The 25438-nt window shown below is 40.0% G+C and overlaps 2 protein-coding genes across 5 annotated transcripts; one reads left to right on the top strand and one right to left on the bottom strand.

The window, feature by feature from the left end:
- Positions 1–7531: 7531 nt before the first annotated feature.
- Positions 7532–14391, bottom strand: ankmy2a (ankyrin repeat and MYND domain containing 2a). 4 transcript variants are annotated; one of them, XM_034211283.1, is made up of 10 exons: positions 14190–14391; positions 13669–13733; positions 12590–12728; positions 12391–12489; positions 11809–11969; positions 11196–11410; positions 10830–10965; positions 10444–10572; positions 10104–10233; positions 7532–8493 (listed from the first exon to the last, which is right to left on the bottom strand). In XM_034211283.1, exons 1-10 carry the CDS (start codon positions 14254–14256, stop codon positions 8381–8383), a joined length of 1254 nt encoding a protein of 417 aa, XP_034067174.1. In that variant the 5' UTR covers positions 14257–14391; the 3' UTR covers positions 7532–8380. The 4 variants fall into 4 exon arrangements, with proteins under 4 accessions (XP_034067174.1, XP_034067175.1, XP_034067176.1 ...); XM_034211284.1 differs by having other exon boundaries at positions 7532–8490; XM_034211285.1 differs by having other exon boundaries at positions 10110–10233.
- A 559-nt stretch (positions 14392–14950) lies between these two features.
- On the top strand, positions 14951–24830 carry si:ch1073-90m23.1 (rap1 GTPase-activating protein 2). The gene is made up of 20 exons (XM_034211471.1): positions 14951–15087; positions 19725–20231; positions 20393–20446; positions 20558–20639; positions 20831–20866; positions 20962–21009; positions 21185–21382; positions 21472–21569; positions 22095–22173; positions 22266–22319; positions 22410–22493; positions 22595–22695; positions 22861–22990; positions 23085–23246; positions 23632–23703; positions 23843–23929; positions 24030–24185; positions 24270–24353; positions 24439–24458; positions 24545–24830. The coding sequence occupies exons 2-20, from the start codon at positions 20161–20163 to the stop codon at positions 24627–24629; spliced, it is 1701 nt and encodes a 566-aa protein (XP_034067362.1). The 5' UTR covers positions 14951–15087; positions 19725–20160; the 3' UTR covers positions 24630–24830.
- Positions 24831–25438: the final 608 nt, after the last annotated feature.

Here is a 25438-nt window from a genome sequence, read left to right as displayed (position 1 = left end):
AGGTTTTATACAGCCGGTCCGCCTCGCGCTTTGGCAGCTCCTCAGGTGCGTCTCTGTTATGAGGCTGTGATTGGTTGCAAACAAATGTACGCTCTTAAAATAACCCCTCCCACTCGCTTTTGGTTGAGGGGTTTAAACTTTGTTTCTGGATTCATGATGATGATAATGATGATGGGATTAGATGCCTGAGTGATTGGCACATTAACACTTGTTTTTGATGTGTGATATAATGATAAGAGAACGTTTTTTTTCTTTAGTAAAAGGATAACATATTGGAATCATTTCCATTGTTTTCAATTGTTGTACCGAACTTCATCAAAAAAAGAGATAGGCCTAAAGACTTAGGCAGTGATAAGCTTACTCCTTTATTTTTGGAATTAGTTTGAATCAAGAACATTACAAAAAAAAGTAAATATATATATATATTCTAAACAGAGAAATTGCAATTCAAATATTTTTTTGTTTTAAAATAAGAATACAGATCTGGATATTATATAGATTTGCAGTTAAACACCAGCTTTCCAAACTGTCCTAAATAAGATTCCTTTCATGTTTACACAAATCTTTGGCCAACTGGTTTTTAAGTAATATGTATAGGCCTACTGTTGCTCTACAAGGATGCTGTTGTTATGCTTATGTTATTATAAACAGACTTTGCTTTCAGTGACCCCTGCTGTTCTTGGACTGTATTTGTAGTTTTCTGGGTGTTCCTTTTAACTATGGAAAGCTGAGTTTGGTTTGCTTATGTTTGGTTTGTAACACTGCATGTTAACTCTTGTCTTCTTTCTGGATTTCATATACAAATATGCATGGCAGTAGTCGAGTTGCTGTGACCAAAATGTTCCTGCTTGTTTGAATCACTTCCTTAATTAGTTTAATTTGAGAGGAAATTAAATGTTCCCTCCCTCTCTAAACTCAAAGCTGCAGCTGCTCTGTGAGGTGTGTGCAGGCCCGGACTGGCCATCGGGAGGACCGGGAGGTTTCCCGATGGCCTGGCCTGTTAAGTGGCCTGCTGGCCTGAGGATTTTTTTTTTATGTATGTATTGTGAACGCAACGCTGCGCAAATGTGGGTCTGACTCTGCCTCACAGTCACAGAGTGTGACTGTCTGTATACATGATGTGGCCTGCCCACATGGCCACTTTCATACAGATCATACTAATGCCCTCGATTGGTCTCTGTGTGTCATTCAAGCTCGGGAGGGTGTGTGTTAGTGTATGTGTGGCGTGAGCGAATGAGATAAAGCATGCGCACCGGTTACGTGTATTGTTGTTGTTAGCATCTGGTGCTAGCTGCGCTAACGGATATAAGGAGCTTTTTCAACAACAAGGTGGAGGGAGAGTCCTCTCCAGTCAGACTGAGAGACTGATAACTACAGCTCAGGTGAGGTAAAGGACTCTCTGAGTGTTTAGATAGTTAACTTAGTCTAAGTTATCTCTGTGGGTCTCAAACGGTTTGGTCACCATTTATGTAACACATATTTCCATTTGAGGGGGGAGTGATTAGTAAAATATGCATGAATAATAAAAAAAAAACGTTAACTAGGTGAAAAAAGGCAAGATAAACTATTAAAACTTGTTGAGATAAAAAAAAAATCTTACCGGGGGGGGCATGCCCCCGGACCCCCCTATAGGATTTGAGGTCCACCCCCACTTAAAATATGTCCACATAGGTTCCTAATATAGATTTGCAAATTTTTTTAAATAGTAACCCATGTCCATATGTTTATTTTTGAGTAGTAGATTTAGAGGGCTATCACTACGGGCAGCAACGCTGTAAACATTGACAAATAAATCCAGCAAAATGGCACAAAAAACTGGTAGTGGCCTGGCTGGGTGTATAATTCCCGGCCTGACTTATTGTCCCAGTCCGGCCCTGGGTGTGTGTGTGTGTGTGTGTGTGTGTGTGTGTGTGTGTGTGTGTGTGTGTGTGTGTGTGTGTGTGTGTGTGTGTGTGTGTGTGTGTGTGTGTGTGTGTGTGTGAAAGTGTGTGTGTGTGTGTGTGTGTGTGTGTGTGTGAATGTGTGTGTGTGTGTGTGTGTGTGTGTGTGTGTGTGTGTGTGAAAGTGTGTGAAAGTGTGTGTGTGTGTGTGTGTGTGAAAGTGTGTGTGTGAAAGTGAAAGTGTGTGTGTGAAGTTGTATGTTTCATCTAGCATTTTGCAGCACTTTGGAAAACGAGAAGGCGGATAAATGTAAGATGTTTCTTGATCCGCTGGATGATAAACAAAGCTGTTGATGTACAAAATCGTAATTTTAAAGTTTGAGAAATGAAGGTACTGTACTGTAATTTCTCTATAAAGTGAAAGCCTTGAACCTTCACATTGTATTTTTAGATCAGCTGCAGAAGGAAAGTGAGGACAGAATGAGGGAAAGAAAGAAAAAGATGACATCGTGTTGCATTCTTGCACCTGATGACTTCTCCATCTGCAAGCCATTTCTCAAACAGCAGAGAGAATAAGACTGGTCAAAAAGTTGATAAATGAATGAGAAATGTTGCTAAATTTCCTCTGAAATTGTCAAAAGTCTAAGTTATTTGGCATCGGTAATGTTGTCCTTAGTTTAGAATAATGTATAGACATCATTGCAAACATTATTTGACTGTGATCCAACCAACAGCTGCTTGTTATTCAGAAGTGATGGAGCATTAATAACCACATATGAGTACACATCTGATGGTACCCACTCAGGTTTTACCTTCTGGTTAGTTTATGTTTGGTTTCCTCCACGTTGCGACTTGCCTCTCGTGTTTTATTCAGGAATGAAAGCTGATATGGTCTGTGTGTAATACGCTGTCTGTCTATGCCTGCCTCTTCCCTGTCAGTTGCACATGTAATGATTTGAGTGCTCAGACTAACTGGAGTCTTTGTGTGTCCGCGGAACAAAAACCAGAAGAGGTGTAATTACTTTGTGGGGAACATTCAATCCAGTCCTGTCTTAGTGATTTGAAAAGAGGCATCGTGAGGAGTTTCTAATTGTTGCTCATGTGAATGAAAGGTGATACTCAGATCACTTAGCTTTATTCACTTTTTTTGGGCTGTGGTCTCTTTTCAGGATAGAGAGTGGAGTAGGCCTCAGGACAATTCTTTCCTCTCCCAAGAGAAAGTAATCACTCTTTAATCAAGTAGTGGGGATACAAAATGTCCACATGCATCCAATGTTGCAATTCCGATCAGAAATAAAAGAAAGAGATACTTCAGATAAGAGGCAGTTACAACATGAAGAAAACAGCAAGGTAGGAAGAGGAGAAGGAATGAACAATTTAAAAAGGAGGAATTAAAAAAGGAAAAGTTGAAGAATGAAATGAGGAGAAAAAGAAAGATGGTAAATGAAGGAAAGTGGGAGGGATTACCAGTCAGTAGGAATGTAGGTCCAATTAGTGATGCGCTATGGCCAACAAATATGGACACCTGTCAACTTACATGTTTCTACTTTTGGTCAGGGACATTTTGTTGTGGTTTGTGTTTGGCTGTTTCTTGCTTCAAAATGACAGTGCCTCCATGCAACAAAGCCAGCTCCATAAATACATGTTTTTCTTTCAGTTTGGTGTCAAAGAACTTGACAGAGCCCTGACCTCAACCCCATCCAACACCTTTGAGAGGAACTGAGACAGCAACTATGATCCAGGACTCATCATCCAACACCAGCGGTTCACCTCATGTGCTTTGTGGCTGAATCAAACCAAACCACTGCAGAAAGCTTCAATGGATTAATGAAGGCTCATCCAATGGCAGAATGAATGCTCACAGTTTTGGGACGAGATGTTCAACAATCTTGTTCTGGTATAAAGTTGAGTGGACCTCGTACTATTGGCAATGGAGGAATAAGTTATCAGATTAGTATTAGACCTTAGTGTAGAACTACTAAGTTAAAAGTAAAAGCCCTGCATTCAACATTTTACTTGAGAAAAAGTACAAAAGTATTAGCAGAAAAGTATACTTAAATACCAAATCTAAAAGTACTCATAAGTGGCCTTTTTTTGAAAAATATTTATTGTATCACTGGTTAATGATAAGTGATGTATTAATGTGTCTTCTACCAGAATGTAGTGGAGTAGAAGTAACATCAAATGAAAATACTCAAGTAAAGTACAAATACCTCTAAAATGTACTTAAGTGCAGTACTTGAGTAAAATAATGTGGTTAATTTCCACTGACTTTTTGCCCTGCAGTTTATATGTGAGTTAAATAAATGTAAATCTCCTGAGCAGGTGAAGCTGTCCGTCATTTAACTTCACTGATTCTGTTATTGTTTCCTCTCTCCTTTGTTTGTCCTCAAACAGGAGCAAAGGATCATTCACTTCCCAGCTCTTCTCAGAAGGTTACACTTCACCGCCCCTCTGAGCCTCTTCTTATGGGACTGAGTTAAATGAATGCATAAAAGTGAATATGATAGACTCTCTCTTGTGTGCGCTCAGCAGCAGCCAAACTCTGCAGCAGGAATTTGGTAGCCCCTTACCCTCATGGGAAATGAAAGGTGGCTGGGTTAATAGCATATTGACAAGCAGCATGGCAGGAGTTGGTGCATGATCAGGAAGCACCCACATGCAGGAACGGGAGGTGTGGCGAGGGTCGACCGGAGGGGAACAAAAGGAATGCACAACACCTGGAACAAAGCCAAGAAGGAAAGGTCACGGAGGATACAGAGTTGGAAAAGATCCCAACGGAAGACATATGGAGGACTGTGTCTCATACGTCATAATTAATTATACTTTATTATTAATATTTTACTAATACCAGTTTAGTTACTCACCAAAATACTTATGGTACATTTTCACCTGCTTTTTAAAAAATGTTTTAGCATCCCTTATACAAACCAGTGGTGGAGAGTAACTCAGTACATTTTATTGTAAGTACAACTTTTAGGTACTTTAAATTCAAATATTGTAGCGGCAAATGTTGTACATTTAGTTAATTTGCATATTCAGATTTCTAATATCATCAATTGTATTGTATTTTTATGGGTAAAGAGAAGACTTTATTAATCCCTTAGTGAATCAGTCTCCCAATATTATTAACAAAACTGTTTTTCTTTTTAATATGTGAGTAAAGTACAGAGGGATTCATAAGATTAAGATTAAGATGGACATTTATTGATCCCCTGAGGGGGACATTCAGTTTTCCTCTCTGTTTTTTATACACGCACATGCTTCTTATACAAGTAGCCTACATATCACAGTTATGTTTGTGCACACGTGCACATAAGGAAGACTTACTGTAGCAACTGGTTTCTCCAGTGTCGGTATGAAATTGTGTATGCAATCAGTCACATGTTTAGCTTGGATCCAAAGACAAATAGTTTTGGGCTTCAATTGTAGAGAACCCTTATGTGAATAAACAAGGAAAACAAAAAGGAAATTGACATCGACACGTTGGTGCCTGTTAATCCTGGTGAACACTGCTCTCTGCTGGATATGTGTCTTCCCTGCAGGTGAATGATCCATATTAAATCACCTACAAAATGAACAAGATGTACCTAAATCTACCATACTCCATGCAAGAAAATAAACATATAAGTGATTTTAAAGTAAAAAAAATACAACACTTTTTTTGTTTGTTGTGATTTCAAGCACAACAGGAGTTTCCAAGCAACAGGTGTGAAAATGCAGAGGACGGACAATGGAGGGGGCTGAGGTTGACTGATTTATCTCAAACACTATTACACATTAATATATATATATATATATACACACATACTGTTATTTTGAAATGTAAAAAAATGGCCTCTGACTGGGAGGTTGCTGGTTTGCTTTCCTCGATAGACAGAGGAAACATTTGCCGGGGTAAATAACTGTCAGGCTCATCTAACATTTATCATGAGACACCCTTAAATGTGGTTAAAGATATTTTAATATTGCCTAAAATCTGAGATTTATTTTTTGGTCTGTACTATTCTATACAGATGTTGTACTGTAGGAGGACATATTTAATCCCAAAATATATACATGCTCCTTTAACACACACAATTTAAAGGTGGGGTAGGTAATTCCCTTCAGAAACACTTTTTGTTATATTCCATGGAATGCTCTTAACATCCCGATAGCAATGAATACATTAAATGCTTTGACAATAAATACATACAAACATTTCATCTGTGGAAGCCGTAGGGCTGTGAAAAACATGACGAATTATTTTAGCCGGCCCGGCTTAAATAACTGGATGGCCTACCTGCCTGTCAGCCTTCCATCTCGTGCACACATTTATCTCGTGCCCTCATTGGTCATGTGCACGTTTGTGTGTGTTGGAGGAGGGGCTCTGGAAGGAAGTCTGAAGGAAGGGGCAGATTTTTTTCGGCTGGGTACTTTCAAATTCTACCGCTAGCTGGTTTCTCCATTCTTACCTACCCTACCTTTAAGGCTGCTCACTGGCTGTGAATGTATTCTTATTTTCTGCAACTGGGTGAATGCAACACAGTTCAGCATTGAGTACTAGTTCACCACGTGTACCTAAGATAAAAAAAAATACCATATTAATGGTGTCTCCCTGGCATCTCATACAGGGGCCCTGAATCAACTGACCTGCCTCCAGCTTCTGGACATGATGTACGAGCTCAGGAGGGTGAAGCAGCTTCAGACTGCAAGTCAGAAATGAAACTCATTCAGAGTGGCTAAGAGCAAAATCTTTTAAAGCGAGGGGCTTTTCTGCAGCTTTTTTTCTTATTCCCATCTCCCATGAACCTGGGTATCGCCCCCATGTGATCCACTGCTTGCCTTCTATCAAGGTTTTAGATAGAAAACGTAAGATGTATAAAACATTCAGAGGAAAATGCATTTAACCTGCGAAGCTGCAAGTACACAGTGTGTGTTTTGTGATATTTTGCCGTGAAAGTTTGTCAGTCGTCTGGTCTCTTTCTGTTGTGTCAGAGGTGAAGTCTGTGGAGAGGAGGAAGTCCTTCCAGATTTACAGCCAGGAGCGTCATCGTGTCCTCCAGTCTGTGGCCTTCTGCAGACGGGCAACATCGTCCTCCATCTGAGCGGACGTTTGTCAGTGCCAAGATCTGTTTGCAGTGTATTAATAAATCTGTGTTCTGCTCAAAATGTTATAATACTCAGTCAAAACACATGATAGTGTTCAGTGTAATGCCTACGGTTATATGAGCCCTTCATATAACTCCACTCCACTACAGATCTTGGGGAAAATGTAATGTGAAAACAATTGGAAAGCGTTTTGTGGCTTGGTGTAGCTGCATGAAATCCCTGTATAAATGTGAGGGCTAATAACAAAAAGAAAATATTGGCTAATTCTCTACTGTAAGTGATTGAGTTGCATTGTGGGTTAGGTAGGCGCCCAGGTTTTGACTAGGAGGAACCAATAGAATAATTATATATATTTGACTTGGTTTTTTTAACTGTCAATTGTGACTCCCATAATGTTATCAGAGTGCAATGCTCAGTGGGTGGAGAAATAATTTAAAGTAATCTGTGTTCTCGCCCTCTGGAACCTTTTTGAAAACGTCTTCATTATTGTGTATCTTGCTTTAATAATGCATTCTGCCTGGAGACAGGTTATGGTTAGAAAAAAGGAAACAGGAATTTGATTATCGTATGTGTACCACTCAACATGGACATGATGAAGTTGGTCTTTATTTAACGAGACTCAGATCAAGTTGTTGACATATTGTAGATTGTCAGAGTTCAAGACAAACAAAGCCTTGTTGGATCTGGTGTTTGATTAAATCAAGTCAGTCGGTTTCAGGCTGCACAATAAATGAAATGTATCACAAGAAAAAGTATCCTAGTAGTGGTGTTATTGTGCTGTGTACAACAATGTTTAATCAATGAATGTTGCTGCATTTTGAGGGGGAAAAAACCCTTTCAATTCTGTTACCGTTTTGAAAATCCTGAGCATTAACGTCATCTTTACCATGCACAAAAAATAAATTCATGTTGTTTACATTTAAAAAATATACATTTTTGGTCAATATAGTGCAGCCATGCCATCCACCCCCATAACATTATCCGTAAAAAAAGAAAAATCCAAATAACAAAATTAGGTATATTGCAAACAAACGACAGCTCTGATTGGCTACGCAGTCACTTCTCTCCTGCACAGGATGCTACAGTTTAAGGCAGAAATATGCTTTCCATTATTCATGTGAACCATTAGCTCTTCATGTCTTCCCTCCCAGTGACCACAAACACACCAGCCTACGCCATTTTCACATTCACATAAGACAATATCTGGAAAAGAACATATAAAAATGACATAAAGATGACCGCTGTAGCACAAACCTTCCTTGTGTGTTAGTTTCTCTCTGCCCTCTGACGGTCTCAGGTCGATAATAAATATGGGTTCTTATCTCCTGCTGGATCAGTCCTCGTCTGGCTTTCAGTCTCACTGCCAGTTTGCTCTGTCTGTGTTGTATGGATGTGCTTCCTGATGTTCCTCAGTTGTCAGCAGCAGCAATGGGAGCGGGGTCTGGAGTTTCTGAGGGGGGGACCTCACTGTTGGTCTCCACTGAGAGCTCCTGCATGGCCTCCTGCACGGTGTCACTCTCTTCTGAAACAGAGACAATTCTGTTAGCTCTGAACTGCTTTTATGCTAAATCAAGACATCGGGGGTTGAGTTTAGCTATTCCCACGCTTCATGTTGGAATAATGAACATTACTTAATTCTGACAATATGTAACATGGAAAATAAATGACTGTGTGAAGAAACTCGAATTTCATTTAAAAATCAGGTTTCAGCATCATTCCAATTGACTCTGAAGGAGTTTTTTTGGTTGGTAACCTGTAGTTTTTGCTATATATAGCTGGTTATATTTAAGCAAGCGAAGCGGAGGGTCAACAACCCCCTTAGCTGTGATATAATGAGCATATATCACGGCCTGAAGTGAGCTATTGCTTTTATAAAACGGTTACCAAGTGTGGCAATATGAAAGAAAAATACACACTCTAATTTAAATAGTTTTTATTAGTAAATAATGATGTTCAAAATAAAATAGTCCCTCCGTTGCCTTCTGCACAAAACATAGTGCGAGGTGGTTGCTATGCAACAACACTAACAGCTAGCGAACATATTAGACAGAGAGCGTTGATCCATTATTTGGCTATTTATTTACATTCATTTGTATGTTGTTTATTGTGCAGTCACTGAAAACCTGTCCAGCATCAGTAGCATGGCTTACGTGGTTACTTGTATAGGTTGAGGTTGTTCTCGGCTGTTGCTTGGCGTGGCGAGATTCGGCTTCCAGTAGCTCTGGAGAGAGCTTTCGCACCTGTGGCCACTAACGGTCATAATTTCTCTGCTTTGTTTGAAGACCCGCATCAGAAAGCTTTTGAATGGTGGTACTTTTCCAGTTGGTCTACCTGCTCTTCATGTCGTCGTTTAGGTGCTTTTTTTTTCTGGAGATAGGCACTGCTCAATTCACTCCTCCATAGTAAGACCCCCCCGGAGGTCGAAGTTAATCTTAAATGTTTCCATCTTATGCTTTGTAAGTTTGTTTCGTAACGGAAGAAATGTAAATGTATTTATAAAACTGACAAGTCAAATCAAGCAATCTGATTGGTCGATAGCGTTTTTGCGGACCTCTTTGATTACAGATTTGAAAACATCGTTGATTGCTTTAAAAGTAGCACAATTCATTATGTCAAACCTTGGAAAGTATCTAGATATCCCTGCCATAATGCCAAAGGAACTGCACACTGAATATGTTTTGCCGTTTGATGTCTATGTCTGGACCGCTGCGTAAAAAAAAGGAGGGTTTCTGCCCCGTTACTTCTCCGCGGCTTTCTTGTTCCAGTTTGAAAAGCAAAGCAGTTTGCTTTTCAGCCCAACTGTATACTGTTTTTCTCAGACGCGGAGGGATACTGACTTGTTGTGAAAAGTAACTTACAATTCTACCCGTGGTATACGCTCAGTATATCACGGCTAAGAACCAATCAGATTGCTTGATTTGACTTGTCCGTTTTATAATATTAGTTATTACTGCTTCTTTTGCACTTTTGCAGATATTTGCTGATTAAATTAACTGTCTGTCCTTCTTTACTTACTTATAATTATGAAGGAATTACCTCTTACCATTAAACACTATTTGGATGTGTTTGACACCGTTGTAGTGTTTTATTCTTTGACATATTTTGTCTATTAGACAGATGTTGATGAAGTACCATTACCCTGCTCCATCCTCAGTTGGGCCGATTCTTCCTCCTGCTTCTTCCTCTGCTCTTTGAGCGTCTTGCACACTTTCTTGTGGGTGAACCAGTGCATCTTCTGGCAGGCCTGGTCACAGTAGATCACCTAAATAAACAAATTAGACATTTTATTTAACATGGGATGCAATGATAATAATACCAAAAAGGAAGAGAGAATGAACACCAGCATGAAGAGAGCTTTACTTTGACAGTTTGTGCATTTTGTTTTTCTCTGTGTATTGATGAGGGAAAGCATCTACCAAGTATAACACTGAACATTTTACACATGCAAAAAAAATGCTGTTTTGACACTCACCATTTTACAGATGGAGCATCTCTTCTCCGCTCCCTTCTCTCCACAGGTGGTACAGAACTCTGCGTCCATGAAGCCGACCTGACCTGTGATGGCCTGAGTCAGCACTGACAGAGCTGTGGGGTCGTTACCCTGCGTCAGCGAAAGGAAAGAAAATGGAGAAGAAAAACAATTAAACAAACTAGTTTTATATATTTGGAATTGTCTCCCAAGTAAAGTGTGTCTGAAATAAAGGAGTTTTCTGTTAACTAGACAGAGCTCCATTTAAACACATCAAACCTTCACAAAATCTTAACTGAAAGCCTTACATTTCCACTGTGATTTAAAGAAATACTGGCTTTGAACACGTTGCTGAATAAAATAATCTTTTATCATTCATCCAGACTCACAATCTCCACAGGGGCGATACTCCGCACCAGCTGCTGCAGGAGAGTGGCGTCACAGAAGGGAAACTTGCGGATGCACTCTCTGAGAAACTTCTCCTGGAAAAGGGGGAAGCCATCGCTGTCACGACCCTTCAGCAAACTGCAGGACGGGGGGTCAAGGAGAAAAGACAGTACTTCAACACATTTTGTAAGATTCATTTTCAGCCTGGGGTTTAATGTTAACCGTACAGAAGTCATACTGGAATAGTCAGATCTCCAGTCATTATACTGACTACGGTAAACCTCAATATGGTCCTTTAGTAAACAATGACAAGTGCAATCTGGCTAAAAAGGGCCACAGTCCTTAGTAAACATCCCCCCTGGCCTCACCTCTTGATGAGGCCATCCAGCTTGTCCTCGCGGTCCTTGAGGAAGGAGGCACACTTCCCCAGCACGCAGCTGATGTAGTGCATCTTCATGGCCAGCACCTCGTTCATGTCCTGCTGCTTGATGCACTTCTCACAGATGAGCTCCATAACCCGGCGACATTTCTCCAGAGCCTCCGCCTCCGCCACCAGGGGGTTCTCTTTCACCAGCATCACCATCTGCAAACCATCAACTTATCAAGTTCCACTAATAACCAAATCTACCTCTCAGAAAATAGAATATCCCATGTGATGTGTGTTTGCGGTGTCACCTTGGTGTTTTTTTTCTTCCAGACCTTTGAGGAAGGTACTGTATCTCTAGGCCATTTTGGATGGTGTTGAAAATGAATAATCAGGACTGTTTCGTTACAATTTTTTATTTAAAGAATTTTGGATCACTGATGATGTTCCTTGATTGACTAAGTATTCAAATGAGCTCTCTACCAATTGCACTCTAAAACCTTGTTAGACTCTGGAGCTAAGGCATGTTTGTAAGAGGAAGCTGTTAGATGGAGAGTCTGCATTGGAGATAATTTCTTCAGTCTGCATTTGAACATATTTGTCCTGCAGTGTCCTACCTTGACGGGGTTCAGGTTGGTGCTCATGATGACCTTGTGGAGGGGTCCGGCCAGCTTGGAGGGCAGCTTGGGTTCCTTCTCCAAACCCTGGAGCTTGGAGTAGTAATCCAGCTTGGCACGGGAGAAGAAGTTGTTGATCACTGTGACACAGTCGTGTTGCCCTGAGGACGGAAAAGAAGACACCGATCATTTTTCAATCTTTGAAAGCAATGTTTGTCACATGATTACATTTAGTTAGTAGCAAGTTAGGCTATTTAACAGTAAACACTAGAGACACGTTTGTGTAAATGCAAAAGACATATACACCAATTCTTCAACCATTTGGGAGTATTATGAGATGAACACTATTTACAAGACAAAAAAACTCTCAATATGATTATATTGATACATGAATGCAGCACAAAATATATGTATTTCCTTTTCAACAAACAAATATTCACAAAACAAAAACGAATGGATGTTAGTAGTGTAAATTGTGGACCAAGAAATATTTTATCAAAAAACAAAATTATTGGGGAAATGTTGCTGGCTGAAAAATAAGTGTCTTCACAACACTGGGAAGAATGAGTGAAAGAGACGTACCGACAAAAGCGGCCATTTGTGCGGCGGTCCTTCCAACAGAGTTGACCACGTCCGTTTCCGCCCCGGCGTCCAGCATCATCCATGTGATATCAGTCTTTCCTACAGCAACAGAGGAAGAGGAATCATAGCAAATGCAACATTCCAAAACAACAACAGAGATGAGATTTTGAATCATATGGCTGTGAGAATTAACTCTAACCTGACAGGCCGGCAAACATCAGCGCTGTGTAACCATGCTCATGTTGATTGCAGTTCACATCCGCTCCGTGTTGCAGCAGCAACTTGCACATGTCTGCTTTCCCTTTGTAAGCAGCGTGCATCAGAGGCGTCATTCCATACTGTGGAGAGGACAAGCTGTCAGGCACCGTGTCATTTACATGAATTTATCTTTTACACGAGGAACATGAAAAAGGTTGCAAAAATATTTAAAACTTAGAAATGTATAGTAATTGTGGTTATTACAAACAAAACCATTACCAAACATTTTGGCATTTTTCACCCAAATGTTTCCATTTGTATTATTTAAAATCCTTTTTTCTCAAGTAACCAGGAGAATAACAACATGTAGAAAACTCACACAGCTTTCATTATTTAAGAGAACATCCGTTGAAACACCTGATTTTGACAGGTGGACACAAAAGAATGACAGAAAGAAAGAAAGAAGGACATGAAGGACGTCCTCCAAGTCCTTTTGTCCCTCACATATGTCATCAAACAAAGGAAGAGCTATTCTGAGGGACTAGTATGTTTTACCTTCTACATTTTACACTTTGGTTAATATTATAACATTCAAGTAAGAAATGCAAGTTAATGGTGTCAAAAGTATTAATTCCACGTACACGTTATAAAACCTGCCAGGTAGAATGAGGTTTAAAATTATTTTTTATAGAAAATATAACTACGTGTTGCTTCTGGTAAGTCGATTGAGGAAATAATAATGTTAAAACCAAAACAATTAGCTAAATAAAAGCTTAGCAGCGTTGGTTGTTATTGAGTTTGAGAATAAACAAACATTTCACTGTTGATACTGACAGTATAGAGGAGTCTTAGAGGACTGTTTAAATGTGTTCAAAAACTGCTGCAGGTAGATTCCTGTCCAATGTAAGTCTAGATTTGTGTGCCTCAAATAACCCATAAAGTCTCAAACATCAAAAATATAATAAGATATGATTAATTAAAATAAATGCGAGTAATCTTTTACATATGCTTTTACGTATGCATTATATTTTTCAGAGTTTTGATACACGTTTGAATCTAAGATACACTTAGATGTGTTACCTCATCCAAGCAGTTGACTCGAACATCCTTGCACCCCAGCAGCCTCGAGGCCTCTTGAGTATTTCCTTTAGTGCAAAAGATTCAGTTTTATTGAAGTATAAATACGAACACCAAGTTTGTACAGCGGTATGTACAGCTGCTGAAGATATATTTAAAAGATCTAGGTCATGAATGCATCTGTTATAATGCACTTGTTACATTTAACATACATAGTACAAAGAATCTCACAGAAACAAAGTAGAAATGCATGTTTTCGAGAAGTTCCTTTCACTCAGGTGGACATGTGCTACAAGCTACACATTACAAGCTAGCTGCTATCTAACCTTAGCTACTACAAAGCATATCATGCAAACTCATATCTAAGTTAATTGCCATGGTTAAAAAGCCAGTCCTCGATCACAAACATTGTCAGTCTGACATTATTTCGTAAAATCTGTATAATAATGTATCATACAAGCTAATAAGAGCTAACCCAGTGTGTGTGTTTAAACAGGGATTAGCATTAGCCGAAAGGGGCTTACCTGCAGTAATAACCTGAAACAACTCCTTTTCGCTTGAAGACAAGTCTCCCTTCTTCGGAGCAGACATGTTGGTAATTATTAGATTGAAAATAGGCTATAATGGCACAAATAAAACGAGAAGCTCTTGATTAAATGTACGCTTTCTGTGGTTCTAGCAGTCGGCTGGGTCGGACATGTAGGCTAGCTCAGGTTGAGCTGTCATCTGGAGTATACCACTGAGTGAGGTTTAACAGGGGTGTAGCAGTTCAAACCAAAACAATACAGACATTTCTGTCCAGTAACTTGCAATTATAAATACAAATAAGTAATTTAAAAAGCGAAAAGATATACATGCAGGATATGTAACAGTTACTAACAGCGAGGATTACAAACTATAAACACAACCAAAACGTTGATTACCCCTATACTTTCACTCAAATAAACACTCCATTAAATATAGAAAATCCATTCAGAAATGTAAGTGCTTAAACGTGGACCAGCTGAGACGTGACATCCGATCGTTCATATAACATATATAATCAAGTTGCTTAATTAAAATACAAAAAAATGATAGTCATTTATTATAGTTACTGAGAGAAAACTGTGCAATTAAATTACAGTAACTCATCAAAATGTTAGTGAGTGGTGAAAGGCGTTTCATTATTATTACTGCCACCAGTAGTAGGCTACACATGTCTTCTCACAAACTCTACATCAAACGACATATATGCACTTCTTCAATATGTTATTTTGCACTGCAGTTTAATACATCCTGCTTGGCCTGCGTTGCAATATCTAAACATGGAGTACATCTGGTCCGACCAGTCCCAGGGGTCTCTGAAGAAACTAATCCACATTTGAAGGTCCACGGCTACTTCCTGGATTATCTGGTCTTCCACCCTATTCCCACAATGGCCAGGTCAGTGTGAAGAGCTCTGCAGTAGTACCAAACAGTCCAAGACATCCATTTTTTTGTAAAACAAGGTATTCATAGCGTTCTGTTGAGTAATTTCAGTTTGCAAATGAGGGACTCACATGAATGACTCAACGTTAGCCCTACATTTGTAAGTTGTTTTATTGCCCCATTATTTTTTATTGTGGTAGCAGTAATTCACTGCAATTGCAAATGAAATACATAAAATACACGTTACTGATAATTACTTGTTTTGCACTATACCCATCATTCTATGCATACTTGTAGTAACTAAAGAAATGTTGTACAGCCTGCCTGGCACGTAACACCCCCACACATATAAATCCAAACAGTATGTTTGGACCTGACAATAAACATCACCTTCTTGGTTATCAGGAAGATGAGACAAGTAATTGGGCAAATCAGCCAATACCTCAGTATTGCTTAGTCTTGCACCCTGTGGTGTTGCACTGCGCATCACCAACTCATCCTCATCCTCATTTGAGCTCACCCTCGAAACTGAAGCCATAGGGGAGACGGTTGTCTCCACCTGGTGAGCTTTGGAAGACTCATTTTGGTCATCCCTGGTGCAGTACTTCTTCAGCATGTTGATATGACACTCTCTGGTAGGACGTCTGCGGTCAGGTGTTTGAATGACGTAGTTTGTTTCAACGAGCTTCTTATCTACAACATAAGGGCCATAACATTTAGTAGACAGAGCAGAACCAGGTACAGGCAATAGAACCAACACCTTGTCACCTGGCTGAAACAAGCACGCTACCGCCTTCTGGTCGTAGCGTTTCTTCATGTTCCCCTGGGTAGAGGTCAGAGCTTCCCTAGCCAAGGAGCAAGCACGATGTAGACGATCCCTAAGTTTGGCGACATACTCCGGGATACTGCAAACTTTTTTCGTTGGCATGATCAAATGCTCTTTAAGAACCTCTGACCTCATGTTCAAACACTAGCTCAGCAGGACTAAAACCAAGAGACTCCTGAACAGCTTCACGGGCAGCAAATAACACTAAAGGAACACCATCATCCCAATCTTTATGAGACTTGTGGCAATGTTTTCTTAACATGCATTTCATAGTCTGGTGAAACCTCTCTAATGCCCCCTGAGTTTCAGGATGATATGGGCTGGATGTCACATGCTTGATACCTAAGGTGTCAAGTACCCGGGCAAACACTTTAGACATGAAGTTGGTACCTTGGTCTGTTTGAACTACCTTCGGTAGACCAAACATGGAGAAAAACTTCAGAAGTGCCTTGGTGATGACCGGGGCAGTGATTTTCCATAGTGGGATGGCTTCTGGGAACCTAGTGGAAGCACACATGACAGTTAAGAGAAACTGGTTTCCAGTTTTAGTTTTTGGCAAGGGTCCCACACAATCCACAATCACCCTTTCAAATGGCTCTCCCATTACTGGAATAGGAATGAGAGGAACAGGGTGAATCACCTGATTCGGTTTACCAACAACTTGGCACACATGACATGTTTGACAATAAAGAACTACATCAGACTTAAGTCCTGGCAAAAAGAAGTGTTTTAAAACTCTTTCATACGTTTTTGTTACCCCCATGTGACCTGACCACGGATGATCATGATCCAAGGACATCACCTGAGAACGATAGGCTGTTGGCACGACAACCTGATAAATCGCAAAGGAGTCTGACTCCTCACAGGCATCACTAATCCAGCGACGCATTAATAGGCCATCTTCCATAATGTAAGCCATCTTCTTTGACTTGGCCTTGATTGATTGATTGATTGAAAAGTTTATTAACAGCTTGTATATTGGGTACAGTACAGTACAGCTCAAAACATACAATTGTTAAGGGGATGCAGACCAGAGAAAGACTTTCGTCTTGTTTACATCAGGGTCCCCCATTTCCAATTCATCATATCATTTAAGACATATAAGACATATTTGACAGACAGATGGCTTATTTACAATTTACATACAGGTGGTTTTTTTCATACAGATTGCTTATTTACAATTTTCATTTTGTTCTAATGCATCCTAACCGGACATTTAAGACATACCAAGTCTACAGATATACAGTTAGTAACAGAGTCTAAAATGCGAGTATATACATAGATGGGGGGGGGGGGAAGCTGTCCATTGAACGACAGGTTGAGATTTGTACCATTACCGGGGCCAGTTTTGCAATGCTCTCCCCCGAAGGTGCTCTTTAAGAGAGGTTTTGAAGGTAAGTATAGTTTTACTTTCCTTTACAGTTGTGGGAAGAGCCTTCCACCTTGATGTGGCATAATTGCGAAACGTGTATTCCCCCTTTTTTGTGCCAAATCTGGGTTTCACATGATTTGTGGAGCTCCCTCTGGTGTTATGATCATGGTATTCCTTGACCTTTGGGAAGAATTTTGACATGTACATGGGTACCATAGAGGTGTAGTGGATCTTGTAGACCAGGCCCATTGCAAGTAGCTGTACTCTGTCGTCTACTCTAAGCCATCCTAGGTTGTCAAAGTGGGCAGAGGTGAGGTGGGTTCTAGATGAAAGGTCAAGCAGTAGTCTGACCAGTTTATTTTGCGATGTTTGAAGTTTTATTTTTAGCGCCTTGGAGGTGCTATGGTACCATGACGTGCAAGCATAGTCATAGTACCCTTGAATGAGTGCTCCTGCCAGAGTTTTCAGGGTGTTTTTGTTTACCAGAGAGGAGATCCGGTATAGGAATCTAGTTCTTTGATTGACTTTTTTTATTACATTGGATGCCATTTTATCACAGGAGAGGTTTGCCTCAAGAATAGATCCTTGGTATGTAATTTCCTTCTTACTTGTGACAATAATGTCACCCACTGCAACTGAGAAGTCGTCGGATTTGCTGAGATTATGTTTCAAACCGAAGAGAATGGACTCTGTTTTACCCAGGTGTAATGATAATGTATTATCGGCGAGCCAGGTGCAGATTCTGCCGAGCTCGGAGCTGAGGGTTTTTTCAACCTCCTGACTGATAACAGAAGACAGACATTTAGAAATTGTTTCATCATTTAACTCGGCTGCCATGAATTCTTCCCGAGTGGCAGGCAGTTGTACAAGCTCTGAGCTGTTACTGGGTGACCCAGCACCAGCAGACCAGGCCTCCTCTGGCAGTCGGTCCGACACAGTCATGTCTTCAAGAAACTGCCCTGTAGCAAGAAAAGAATCAGACAAGTCCTCTCCATATTTCTTTGACTGGGCCCTTGTAACAACACAAGCAGGAAAGATTTCGGGAGGTACTTCAGCTGATTTCTCTGCATCTAAACTTAGATCAGGAGAATCAATTACCTCAGGTACTGGCTTAACTTTGCCCCCAGCCAAGTAATTACTGAGTATGAAATCAACACCTTTGATGGGCAAGGCAGGGAGGACAGCTACTTTAAAGAATTCTTTGACAAGAGATGAGTGAATATAAACATTGTGCAAAGGAGCCGCAACTAGTGTCATGCCTACCCCTTGAACAACAGCACTTGATCCACATGATGATCTGGAGGTTAAAGGTAAGATGCCTTCTCTAATAATAGACTGAGAACCTCCTGTGTCCCTAAGTACCTGTACTGGCAGCTGGTCTTTAGGATCCCCTGTTAAAGAAACAAAGCCCTTTGAAATAAAGGGTTTGAAGCAAGGATCAGGTATATCATCTTCCTGGGACATTTCTATGTCTGATAGGGAAACTCCTTTAATGAGTCCCATGCCATTTTGGCGTTTGAAAGCGTTGAGAAAATTGTTGTTTACGCTTTAAGAAATGACACCCTGAAATAAGGTGTCCCGTTTTATGGCAGTAGTTACACTCACGGGGCCCCCGTGGAGGTGATGGTGGTCCTCGAGACCTTTCAAAAGTTGTTCGGCCAAGATCAGGTCTTCCAGTTTGCGACTCTGAAGCTTTATCTGGGCGCAAGGGTGAATAAAACAGTCTTGTGAGTGAGCATAAATCCATCCGCTAAAACAGCTGCCTTTGCCAGTGAAGTGACCTTCTGTTCATTTAAGAATATCACCATCCTTTCAGGCAAATAATTAATCTTAACATCTTCCAAGAGAAGTAACTGACGAAGAGACTCAAAATGATCCTTCACTTCATTAGCCGCACACCATTTATCAAAGAGAATGCCCTTCTCTCGCGCAAACTCAACAAATGTCTGCGTAGCAGACTTTTTATGGTGTCTGAACTTTTGTCTGTAGGCCTCTGGCACAAGCTCATAAGCACGCAAGATCGACTCTTTAAGCACTTCGTACTGCAAGCTTTCTTCCAAAGAAAGTGAAGATACCACTTCCTGAGCCTTACCTACTAATTATAAGAAAGACAGCGAAGGCTATAGTATAGAAGTATATAGATCTGGGATGTTGAGGAGTATTTTACTTAAATAAACTATCTAAGTACTGCTTCCAACTCTGGTCAAAAGACATGACCATGAAACAGCTTTTTTCTAAAGTTTGAAAGAAGGGCTCAAATGAAAACATTTCTTTCAATATCATTCCCTTTTTTCTAAAAATGTTACTTTTATCGGTTTTGTAGATCTAACTCCCTTTTTCATCATCCATGCAAACACTGTTATCATAAGACACAGAAATGTAATTTGTATCATTTGTGATACAATTCAAATGTGCACACCTCCTCACTCTCACTCTCTTTCTCCCTATCCTCAGGTTTACCTCACCCTCCCCTGCTGTCCATCTCCTCACCCTCACTGTGTGTGCTGTCAATAATTGATGATCCTTACTGACTCAAAGGGTAACAGGTCCCGGAGAAAATGTCTCACCCTTTTATTTATTTATTTACAATTCTATCTTTAAGTTCAGTCAGTCTGAAAATCCACATGCAGGAGGATCGATGTCAAGAAGCAGCTCGTCAGTTGTATAGTTTATGTCAGCTGCTACACCTGTAACCATGAGCGAGTTACAGCTGAACGTCTGGCTGACAGCAGGACGGAGGGAGGAAAGGGAAGCTTAAATGAGCGAGAGGCAGGGGGCAGAGAGGAGGAGGAGTGGCAGAATGATAGAGTGAATTAATTCAACCTTAGCCAGTCCTGATTGACTTGGTAGCAAACTGTCATGTGCAAACACTCACAGTGACACCAAAGCTATGGAGAGAGAAAAGAGGAATGACATGTCTTTCTCCAGAAAGAGAAGTTTCACTTTTGGAGCATATGGAGGGTGAGTAAAATATTTTTCGTCTCAAACTATGTCATTTATTTAGCTGCATAAACTGAAAGATAGTAGACTGAATAGTTTAAGTAACAGTATTTATTTAATATTTGTTAGAGAAAAAAAGTAACCGTGTCTATGTAAGATGTTCCATTTTCTTCTCCGAGTAGTTCTCACTTCCTTGTTTACAGTGTGGACAGATTCACATGTGGGGATGAGACGAGGTAAGGTTTTATTTTCCATCGTATTGAGGCTGTTTTCAACATTCAATATTTATTGTTTAAATTAAGAGCTGAATGAGAAGTGACGATTTGTAAATGAACCTGTTGCTGCAGACCTGAAACTGCAGAGGAAAACTTACTGGACTCTCCTGCCGGTGACAGAAAGCCTTTCCTCCCTGCCAGCAGCAACCAGAGGGTGATACCATCAAAATGTTCAGCATCCTATTTTAATTATATACATTTATATGTTCTAAAATACGGCATTTCTGACAAGTTTCCATTTGAAGCTGAACAATTTGTCATGTTCCTCTTCCTCCCCACGTTTCTCCTTCCCTTTCTCTCCGTCTGCATTTGTGTGTGACGTCTGCTGCCTGTTGTTCGTATCAGGACACAGAGCTGTTTGAAATCATTGAAAAGCTGCAGGTGAGTTGCATCACCATTGATCCTGTGCAGTGTTCAGTGGCGTCTGAGCAAGATAAGTTTTTTATCATCTTATCAATACTCCCCCCGTCCATCAGGGCAGCAGGATCGATGAGCAGCGGTGTGAATTCCCTCTTCCTCTGAAGGTGAGTCTTCGACCTGAGAATAGAAAAGGCACAGAGTGGTCTCCCTATACGGTGTGATCCCGTGTGTGTTGACACTGACCTTTCTATGAACGCCGTCGCCATGACATTTGTTTTCCCTAACAACAGAAACGACAGACCCTCATCATCATCAGGTGCTCCTTTGTGTCTATTTTAGTCTCAGCTTCTCACGATAGGTGCAGACCTGCCGCTCATCCTCCCTCCGAAGCTAGGGGGCTACTGGGTAGACCCCCCACTGCAGAGGCTTGTAGATGTGAGTCCCACCTCCTCCCACTATGGCTTCGTCCCCGAGTGCTACGACATCATGGAGAGAGATCGGGAGGCTAAAATCTACCACAAGTTCTTCCGCTCACGAGTAAGCAGACTTTATCTAAAGCATCTAGGAAAGTGTTATCATTCCTGAAATCATGTTTTCTCATGTTTCCCCCCCCACCCCCCCTTTAGTACCATCACTCATTCACAGCAGTGGATCCTGCTTTGGGGCATCTGGTTCTCTCTGTGTGTTTGGAGGAAGAGGAGAGCAAGCTGCGGGTGATACTCAGGTTGACATCTTCAGCCATTTTGGCCAAATACGATTTTTGTATGATGAAAGCTGCAATACAATAACAACATATGTGTATTAGGATATATACAATTGCTAAAACTATCACTATATCCTGAGGGCAGTACATGAGACAGATAACCTGTAAAAATAAATAACTTGTTCCTCTCTTTACCCTCAGTGATTCTAATGCACTTCTAATGCACACCACTGATGGGGTAGAGAAAGGATCTTTTTCAGCTGATCAGATTTGTTCACAGATGTCTGCCACATGCACTGTTCTCAGGATAAAGTAATAGTTCCAGCAAATATGTCCCAAATATATATTTTATAAAAGTGACCTACACAAGCTTTAAAGTGCCTCTCCACTTGATACTTTACATCATTGTTTGTGCTTCACTGCGCAGAATAATTTGTGAGCAAAGTCTTTGAATCTTTATTTGAATTTATTTAAATCCTTTAACTGTTCATTCCAAGCAATCAAACATTTTAGGCAAAAAGAGAGATTGTGTTTCTTGTCTCACAGAATGAAGGAGTGCTCTCTGCATGGAGCTTTCTCTGTCTCTCTTTTCCCCAACATCCCATCTGCTGTTGAATTAGCAAAGGTATTAAACTTATTGTTGGAAGGTTGAAGTATTTATATTAAGCCAAGTACAGAAGTATTTGAAGTCTATAAAATACATTGTATTCTGTCTAGATGCTCTGTGACAGAGTGACTGTCTCAAAGTTTGAAGTTGTCAGCTACCTCAAGGTAATACTCTAATACTCCAAATAACTTCAATAAAATGACCAGTTATGTTAACTTCTTTTAAAGCTCTTCTCCCTCCCACTCATCCCTCAGGCTCCAGAACTCATAACTACATTTGATGAACACAGAGTGTCTCCTAATTTCAAGTTTGGGGTTTTGTACCAAAAGGACAGGCAGGTAAGAAATTGTGCAGAAAAATCCTGCGTTCATTCAAATAACAAATAAAATATTGCATAAATCGTAACCGACCATTTTGAAAAACATCCATCTCTCTGTAGTTCAATGAGGAGGACATCCTCAGTAACAATGAGGAAAGTGAAGAGTTTAAAGAGCTCCTTTCTATTTTGGGAGAGACCATTCAACTGCAAGGCTTCACCAGGTAAAGTGTAGCTTGTTGATGTTTTTAAGCCGCATGAATGACAAGATTCAAGATTAAACGCTTTATTGTCATGTGCACATTAGCTACAGTGTAGATATGGCAATGAAAAACACAGACACATGCAAGGAATAATATCACATGATTTATACTCCTCACTATCCTTAGGTTCAGGGGAGGATTGGATGTGTGTCATGGTCAGACAGGAAGTGAGGCCGTCTTCACTTCCTTTCATGGGAGAGAAATCACGTTCCATGTCGCAACTAAACTGCCTTTCACAGACGGTGACCCGCAGCAGGTCGGTTATCACCCTGATGATTCACAGGACAGTTTCTGAGGGTATTTTGGGACTAGTACAAAAACAATGACACATTATCTTTCTTCCTACACAGTTACAAAGAAAAAGGCACATTGGTAACGACATTGTAGCGTTGGTCTACCAGGAAGGCCAGTCCCCTTTTCTATCTGACGTTATCAAGTCTCACTTTCTACACTGTTTCCTGGTGGTCCGGAGGATAAAGAGGGCGGAGGATACGAGTGAAACTGCGTACCAGGTGGGTGAAAAACAAACCTAAGTTAAATGTATCCTCCCTCTAATAAGTTAATTGATGGGAACATTGTTTCCTAATATTATAAGGCACACTGGGCCTGAGCAATGCTGGAAATTGATTTAAAATCTAACAATCTAACATGTTAGCTTATATTTGTCTTTTTAACATAAACAATTAACCTTTTTTTAATCCTTCATCAATAATATATAAAATAATCAAGTTCATCACGGGACGATAAAAAAAAATCTTGTCACTGCTCTCCGGTTGACAAACACAATTCTGTGCTAATGTTTTGCATTACTTTAATAGAAATGCACACTAATGCTGAGCTAGTATCAGTTAATTGCAGTCAAGTTGATAGATAAGTGAAAATATTTTCCCTTCTCAGGTGTCCGTCACAGCCAGAGAGGATGTTCCTCCGTTTGGTCCGGTGCTTCCGGATCCTCCCATCTTCACTGATGTAAGTAACAATAAAAACATCAGAAAAGCTGTTTTAATTTCTTCAATATTACTTCACAGCAGCCTTATTTTTTCCTTTGCTTTCACCTTATTCAGACTTTACAAACAGACACAAATCTTCCTCTGTCCTGTGTTTTTAGCGTGCCTTGCTGAGAGAATTCCTTCTGACGAAACTCATCAACGCAGAGATTTCATGCTATAAAGCACAACAATTCAGCAGACTAGAGGTAGGCATTCAAAACACATTTTAATGTTTTATTTATGAATGGCCAAGCTCTGATTTCTCTCTGCAATGTGCGCTCTCCTGACCCTCTTCTCCTACAAAAGCTCCGCACTCGCTCATTGCTGCTGGAGAGCCTGCATGCTGAACTCTGCACTCGTTCCCAGTGCATGATGGGGGATCCATCAATAGCGTCTCTCCCATCCTCAGAGGGTCCTCGGGTGGTGTCTGAGGGGAGTGGAGGATTCATTGAAAACTTCAAGGTTAATGTTGGCCTCTAATTTCAACAGTACTCTCCCATACTTGGCAATACTATTTTAAATGTACAATTTTTCTTCTGTCATTAGAGAGCCATAAGAGTGCGGAGTCACTCTTTCGAGACCCTCGGGGTGCCCAGGAGGATTGGAGGTAGTGCATCACAGAGGCCCAAGGTAACAATTCATAAATGTGATGCTTTACTGAATACATACTTATTGAAAGGTTTGTGCTAATGTTATTGTCCATCTTCCTTAACAGACAGAGAAAGATGGAGAAGGGTAAGAGTGACGAAAACAGGTGAAAATGTTGTCTTTTGAATGAGTTAAGGTTGAAACACAGATAACCGTTTTTATTTTATTTTCAGTGACAGATCTCCAGGTCCTCTGCCAGCTGACAGTCTGGGGCCATCTGAGATCAGAGATCAAGCCAGTCCTCAAGAAGACACATAAAGGGAAATATCTATTAGAAGATTTAAAATATTATATGGTTACTACTTTATTATCCTGCTGGGAGGCTTACATGTAAATAGAGTGTAAAAGTAAAAAGTATATCTGAGAATGTAATTATTTTATTGTTATAGCAGTAATATTGTACAAAGTATTTATAATGTTTTAAAATGAAATGTTAAAGATATAAAACTGGCTTAAGTAAATGTTGTAAGTCTATATTTATTGTTATAGCAGTAATATTGTACAAAGTATTTACAATGTTTTAAAATGAAATGTTAAAGATATAAAACTGGCTTAAGTAAATGTTGTAAGTCTATATACTGGTGAGTTGTTATAATAAACAGTTTTACTTCAATGAGGGGCTGGGGGGGGGGACAGGGGAGAGGAACAGCAGAGGAAAGTAAATGAAGTGATAGCGATTACTTTGATGATAAAGATAGGGGTAATGATACCAGTAAATATAAAAATATAGTAACTAGCAAGATAATTGATTGTGACATATTAAGAAACAAAAAAGTTATAATAAAATGAAATCAAGCAGAACAGGTGTGGTAGAATATACCACCATTAATGGAAGAAGTAATCATATATTTTACATAGGGCTATATAAAAAACAATTAAATAATAACAATACAGATAAAATATACATTTAATTTTAGCTAAAAGAAACAAGCTCATTGAACAAAATGTGGTATTGAACTGTTTATTATGATCATTGTCAGTATATATAGAGCATGTGTTTAAATTTCAGAAAATATGTATCGGAGACAATGTACATGATGGAAGAAATAAAGAGTTAGGGACGAACA

The sequence above is a fragment of the Gymnodraco acuticeps genome, unplaced genomic scaffold (assembly GCF_902827175.1).
Source record: "Gymnodraco acuticeps unplaced genomic scaffold, fGymAcu1.1, whole genome shotgun sequence".
Taxonomy (NCBI): Eukaryota; Metazoa; Chordata; class Actinopteri; order Perciformes; family Bathydraconidae; genus Gymnodraco; species Gymnodraco acuticeps.
Note: the sequence above shows the minus strand (reverse complement) of the source record. Positions and strands in the feature narration are given on the sequence as shown.